Raw genomic sequence first — 7,500 nt, forward strand, 5'->3', positions numbered from 1 at the left:
TCTGGCGGAGAGATCAGATGTTCAGTTCTATCCTAGCGTCATCCAAATCTACACCAATAACTCGAAGTGCCTTCCTCTGGATCGAGTCTAGCAATCCAAGTGTTGTTGGGCTGGCACTCATCTATGAAAGTGATGCATATTCCATTACACTCCGCACTTGGGCCTTGTAGACAATTGCTCTACCTCTTCTATCCAGCTTGTTTGCTACTCTCCTTAGGGCTCCCAGTTTCTGCCCAGCTCTCGAAGCAGTGTTGGAGACATGTTTAGTCCAAGTCAGTTTGCACTACCACTACCACTACCACTACCACTACCACTACCACTACCACTACCACTACCACTACCACTACCACTACCACTACCACTACCACTACCACTACCACTACCACTACCACTACCACTACTACTACTACTACTACTACTACTACTACTACTACTACTACTACTACTACTACTACTACTACTACTACTACTACTACTACTATTACTACTACTACTTTATCCTGTATTTATCTATCCTAGCCGTGTTTATAATTTAGCCCAAGTTGTCCAGCCCCTTTGATTTCTCTGAGCTTTCTTGCATTTCGTCCACTCATTTCATTTGTTGTAGCTGCTTCAAATCTTGGTGTTAGGCCTAATAAACAAAATCCCTTTGCAAGTTAATATGATATATTTGGTTAAAAAGAGTACCGTAAACTCTGAGTTAATTAATTGTATTTTGAGGGCCGTAGGTTAGAAAACTGTAATAGGTTATTTGCGCTTCCCTCTTTAAATAAAGTTATTGTATTGTATTGTATTGTATTGTATTGTATTGCACTGAGTGCGAAATACGATGACTTGACATCGCCTGCGATTGATCTCTTACCTTCACTTGGCGCACATCTATCTGCTCCTTTGTTTGGTCGAAAAAAGAAGCGGGATTTCTTCGACCGAAAACTTTACAAACCTTTTACAAGTTTGCAGAATGTTAATTAAAGGGAATCCTTGCATGAAGTCGGCAAAATTGTCTTGTACCTTCTACTTTCGTTACTCTAGTTGGGGATCCAGCTATTTTCCCGTACTTTGCTTGTCAGCGCAATAACAATTGGGCACAGTTATAACGTTGATTTCTATTTTTTTGCTTCTTTCAACCATTTCAGATTGCATATCCCCTTTAGGAATGGAAAGTGGAATTATTTATAATGACCAGATCAGTGCTTCCACCCAGATGGACGACAACAGTGCTGCAAGCCGAGCAAGACTGGACATGAAGAAGGATGGAGTCAAGCAAGGAGGGTGGGTACCACTTCAGAATGATCTCAGTCAATGGTTACAGGTGGATCTTGGCAGTTATACCACGATAACTCGATTGGCAACTCAGGGAAGAGATGAATATGACATGTGGGTGACCAAGTACACTCTGCAATACAGTTACGATGGAGTGACTTATCTTACTTACAAACAAAGAGGGACGCGTTCAGAAAAGGTAAGCCATGTTCCCTAAACCTGGCCAGTTTATTCATCTCGTCACACTAGATTGCAAATAGAATCTTGCTCATTGAGAAAAAAAAAAAAAAAAAAGCAGTATTGCAGTCTTTACATGATTCATTAAGTTTTAGGTACTATGGGGAAATGAACTCTTTAATATCATTAGAGATCACGCGGTGCGGTGAGGAACGGAGCGGATGCACTAAAGTTTGCTCCGTTGTAATCTGGAAAATTTGAGACCACTTGGTATTGTTGACATGTCCAACGTTACTATAAAGTCGTTAAAAAGAAAATAACACTCTTAAAGAGGAAATTGCTGGCTTGAGGAAGAATTTTGATAGTTTTTAACAGTTTGTCAAGACAAGTGAGGTACAAGGAGCCAATAATTTGTCGGCCATTCTCGTTCGGTGGACGCCGAGACATCGACCCATTTGGAGTTCTATGGCAAATCATATGATTTCCTTATCAAATTCCAAGAGGAAGCAAGAAGAAAGTTTAACCAGTTCTGGTCCCGCCTCGATGAACTGGCTGCCAAGGTGGAAGAAATGTCAAGATATCTCGATCAGTTTCTACGCTATGGTTATCAGTATAACATTAAGATTCTTGGTTTTTCTGAACATACCAGCGAATCAGCTTCTACAACCACTGCCTAATGCCTAAAGTTGTCAAAGCTGCGGGAGTGGGAATTTCATGCTAAGAGATTGGCATTGCCCATCAAGTTCCCAAAAGAAATGAAACTTTTTGTCCAAGACCAATAGTATGCAAATTTACAAGAAGGATTATCAAAGAACAAGTCATAAACAAACGGAATGATGCTTGGAAAGTCACAGCAACTTCTGTTGGTATTCCAGCCGACTTCCTACTCCCCAAATCCAACAACTACTTGTAGATGCCAAGAAATTTCGAAATCAGAATGGCTACAAGTTTTGCTGGGAAGACAAGTTTGTTGTTAATTTGCGTTAAACCGAAGACTTTCGTCCAATTTCATTCCAGTTTCGTGCTGATTTAGAGAACTTTCAGCAACGACATGGCCTTCCTTTGAACTAAGTAACTCTTATTATCATTTTTAGCTTACATCTTCTGTCGAGTGTGTGATGTCTGGTGACTCGAATTTATTATCTGCCCTTCCCTTTTATCACTTAGATGATAGCTTGTTTAATTTAGGGCTACGACAAAACACTGACCCCCTACTGACCCCCTCGAAATTGACTGGAAATAATAATATATAAATTACCTTAATCGGCAAGTTAATCGGCTCACCTTCGAACTTCACGATGGGGGAAGGATGGCCGATCTGCTTCGTGTCATGGTTTCAATTCCTTTCAGCACATATGGTTTTTCTTTTCCAATAAACCAGTGTTAACCGAAGTGGCAACCGAAGAATCATCACCTGTTCTGCAGGCCATTTCCATGAAAAAAAAAAAAAAAAAAAAAAAAACAGAGGACAACTGTTTTGCTCGGGAAAATGTATTGAGAGACGTGGTCGCAACAGAAAGAAACCAAAGGTTGTTGGTTTTGTAACTTAGTAGTGCCAGGTCGCGTTCGACCATTCCCCAACATGCTTTTCCCTTGTAAAAAAGTGAGAGAAGGCGATCATTTGCAATACTTAATCAAGGCATAAAAATTATAAGGATCTACAAGGTAACTAATCTTAAATATGTTTATATATTTAAATGCTAAATAGTTTTGATAATTTTAAAGCGGTGTGGCACGAAGCAGATCGACCATTCTTCTGCCATTTTGAAATTCGAAGGAGAGCCGATTGACAAATAATTTCTACATTATCGTAAATGTCGTATCATCATATTTCTTCTTATTATTTCCAATCAATTTAGAGGCGGTCAGTACGGGGGGTCAGTAGGGGCTCAGTCGACCGGGGGTCAGTGTATTGTCGAAGCCCTTTCATTTAGCACTTTACGAAATGTCCTATGGTCCTGTAAATTATGACGGTTTCGCTTCGAACCACTGTCAGTTTATCCTTTTGACCGGCCTGAGCTCGGGAATATGCTCTTCAATTATCTCGATCCCGACTCAAATTTTGAATCTCGTTTTCCTTGTAGTAACTATGTCCCTGAAGAAGAACTAAGTAATCAAATATTGTATTGCAAACAACGCGGATGTATATCAAGATCGCTTGAATCGTCCACAGTCATGCAACATAGAAAAACCGAAATTTCTTAAATTTTGTCACAATAAAGGGCGTCGGTAACATATTACAAAAACATAATTTTTAGTTCACCACAATAAATCGTTTTCCCTTGGAGCGACGTTTCTACCCTGAGCGCGTATTTTCTTAGGATCGAGAGGGTAGTGGAACTAAGTAGATTTCTCTGGTGGACACAGTAGCATCATTAACTTAGCCTGCAATGGCGTCGAAAGTCATGTAACGCGAATGGCGTTTTAGTGGATCCTTAAACAAAATATACCCTTATGGAGCTCAATAATGGAAAGTCAGTTGGATAAACTAGGAAGGCGGTGAAACACCAACACCAGGAACCTCAAATGCGACGAGTAATGGACTTCGACAACAATCTATCGCCCGTGGAGCCGAAATCAAAGTAAGCTTTATTTCTAAAATAATATTTTACCAAGTGTGCTGTTATGTAGAACACTGAAACCAAATGGAAAATTCTCTGGTAACTTATGGGTTCAACAAAGACAGACAACGAATCGAACACCTTACGTGGATCAGTGATCAACTCTGCACAGCCTTCAGGTAAAAAAAATAATTGGTAAAGTGACAGCCAAGAATTATTTGAAAGAAAGCTTGTGTATTATTCAAGGAAAAGGTTCTTCATGTAAACGGTTTGATCCTGAAATCTAGTTTGTTGCACTATTGCGCATATTTGACACGATCATAGTTTCTTCTCTTCACGCACGTAATGAAATAGAAGGGGTTTTTGCCTCTAATAGCAAATATGTTGTTTGTTTCAAAAAATTGTTCGCTGGAAAAGGTGGCCTTTATGAATTCATCATGTTTTACGATATGCGAGCTTAACTGGATAGTTTTTATGGCAATAGTAGAGCATTTTCTTGTCAAAATGAGGTTAGCGTCTTTCTGGTGTGTTAACTTAATTAAATCGTGAGTTTGTATTTGCCGTGTACCGCGTAACCTTGATTTCCACTCTCAAAATTACCTCCAGAACCTACTTTTTGCGTTGAATAAGCTTTTAGAATGATGTTCTTGTTTTCTGTTGTGATACTAACGGTTCGGAATCATGTTGTTAAAAAATATTTATAACGGATCACACGCGCAACTTGATCGCCCGATCATGCATAACATACACTTGGCCTTTTGACATCCCATTGAAAAAAACTCGTAAAATATTCGGGGACCGGTCGATTTCTCCGAATTGAGAAAGATTTTAAACATTAACCAAAAATTCCTGTGTTAAGAATTTTGTCATTGTAGTGTAAAGCCAAGAAATGAAGTTTATTTGGGAAGCCAACAATATTCCTTTAACTACCTTGGTTGTTAATCCAATTTATTATTACTACGACTTGCTAGTGCGAAGATTGTCTTCACGCACGCAATGAAATAGGAAGAGGTTTTCGCCTCTAAGAGCAAATATGTTGTTTGTTTCAATAAATTTTTCGCTGGAAAAGGATTCTGTGGTATTTTCTGCCTTTGTGAATTATAATATCATGTTGTGTATTGAATTTTCGAGCTAAGGTTGAAATGTGATGTGGGAGAAGTTTTTTAGTATTGCTCTGTAAGCTGGAAGGGTTCACAGGCCTGTTGGAAGCGTGCTTGAGTTTCAACAAAATGAGCCCCAAAATCAGTGAAGAATTGTGACGCAGTTGAATAATAAAGTAGCTGCTATTTCCAAAATGATGGAATTACCTGGTGATAAATAACGTCGCACACGTCTTGGAGAGTAAATTTTGACTTTGCATAAACAAGACTTGGGCGATTGTGATCTTTGTTTTGACTTCGCTCATTTCATTGTCAAACTTTATAACACTTGACAGAAAAAGAAACGTACAAAAACCTGGTATCTTGCCATCATTTGACACAGATACTTCACTGTTTGGCGAGTAAACATGCCGCAGTAACTTCATCGCGGCGCCCGCTGAATTCCGACGATGTCACTTTCGATTTTGCGATTTATTTGTGCAGCCAAAACGTACAATAACAAAATTGAACGTTGCAAAAATCCCCCAAAATGTTTGTCGCTGATCGTAACTTTTTATATTCTATATTCACGGTTCAAAATAAATGTTGTTTTCATGTCGTAAATATGTTATTCTCGAGCGATCGTCCTGGAAACTTCCTTCTGCTCTTTCTAAAAACTGTGTATCAATATTTATTTACTTTTGCATCAATATTTGTTTTTGCATAAAGTAAGCTAACAAAATCTGTACCTTGCTGAGTTCGCATTTGTTAGCCTTAATAGTATTTTCGGTCCGATGCTTCTGTTTTATAAAGGGTATATTATTTTGGTCTCCCATCCAAACACTAACCCCGCCCAACAGGGCTAAACTTCAGTGAACTTCGGTATTACAAAGCTGTCAGATCCTCAGAGGGCACGCTTAAACTTATGGTGAAAAGAAGTTTATCAACATGTCAGCCCAGAAGCCAGTGTTCCTCACTTCCCATTTATTTTCTTCAATCTTTCTGAGTTCAGTACTTTGCTAGTAACCACATGTCTTCTCAGACTATTTACCCAAGACTTCTACCATGGTACTACAATGGTAGACAATACCAAAACAATATCGTGCACTGTTAGAGCTACATATTACGCAAGGACAGGTCTGTTTCGTCGTACGAACATGTGAGGACCTGTGAGCCAAAGGGCCTTGTCTGGTATGACTTCTTAATGACCGCCCAACTTGAAAAAAATTGTCTGTAACGGTGCACGTACCACAGGCAACCCAGTGTACCCTCGCGGAGGGTCTAGTTTAATTTAAATTTGGCAAAAACTAGAATTTGTGACAACATTTATGAAACTAACTACTTCTCACGGTCCAATTTGGCTAACTTCACGCGCAGAAAGTCCGAACCTGGTCTACACCCGGTCTACAACCGGTCTACACCCAAGCCCTGTTATTGAATAAGCCAATAATTATCCTTGGTGACTTTAAAATTGCGACGGTCTGGATAGCTCTTGTCGTGAGTATGCAGCAATCAATAGTTTTACACGCGAGATGAACCTACAGCAGTTAATAAAAGAGCCTACCAGGATTACTGCCACTACTGAGTCATTATTGGATGTCATCTTAGTCTCGGACCCCTCGTTTGTTCGTAAGAGCGGTGTCATTAAAAATCCAATCAGTGACCATCTTCCATCGTTATTCTCCGGTACTGTTATTTTCGAATGACCGGCATCTGTCCTTCATTTATCGAGGAAATTGCCCAAAAAAATTGAGGAACCTACGGAATGTATGAAAGCTCTTAAGGGACATCTTTGTTTTTTAATCTAAATCGAACTTTGTATTTTTGTTTTAAAATCGCAGTTGATTTTTGCAAGCATCTAACTTTGTCTTTTCGAAAACCAGAGTTTGCTTTTGCTGTTTTTTCGAAATTAAGAGAATTTCCGAAACTGCTGACACTGAAGACTCGCTGAGCTCCACACTTAAAAATTGCATTGTAATGTCTACTTCGTAAAAAAACAACAACAACAACAACAACAACGGAATCACGATGGTCGTCACGCAGTCACGCAACGTTCTCTCGTGATGTTGTCAATGTTGTTGTCTGACTTTACTACAAACCGTTTGTAGTAAAGTCAGAGTCGCACAGGAAATTGCAAGCCAATTCTATTCCGACGTCAAGGGATCGAATCCAGTTTTATGATAAAAAAAAACACAACAACATTGAGAGCAATTTTGCGAAACAAGCAAATGAGAACGTTGCGTGACGACCATCGTGGAATTGCATGTATTGCGGAAAAGGTTTTTACGTACTAAACATTAGAATGTGGCTTTAAAATGTGTACCTAAGCGAGTCTTTAGTGTCTCCAGAAGTAAGCATATATTCCTTACAAAAACTCCAATTTCAGTCGGAGATTACCTTAATTTCGAAAACCAAGCTAA

General features: G+C 39.2%; 1 protein-coding gene across 1 annotated transcript in view; it reads left to right on the forward strand.

Moving 5' to 3' along the window:
• LOC138024826 (uncharacterized) overlaps positions 1-7,500 on the forward strand; it is a 437,788-nt gene that overhangs the window by 57,718 nt on the left and 372,570 nt on the right. The window contains exon 9 of the mRNA XM_068871999.1: positions 1,137-1,462. Coding sequence (XP_068728100.1) covers positions 1,137-1,462 — 326 coding nt within the window. The remainder of the gene's footprint in view (positions 1-1,136; positions 1,463-7,500) is intronic.

Source organism: Montipora capricornis, chromosome 11, assembly GCF_036669925.1.
Source record: "Montipora capricornis isolate CH-2021 chromosome 11, ASM3666992v2, whole genome shotgun sequence".
NCBI classification, from domain to species: Eukaryota; Metazoa; Cnidaria; class Anthozoa; order Scleractinia; family Acroporidae; genus Montipora; species Montipora capricornis.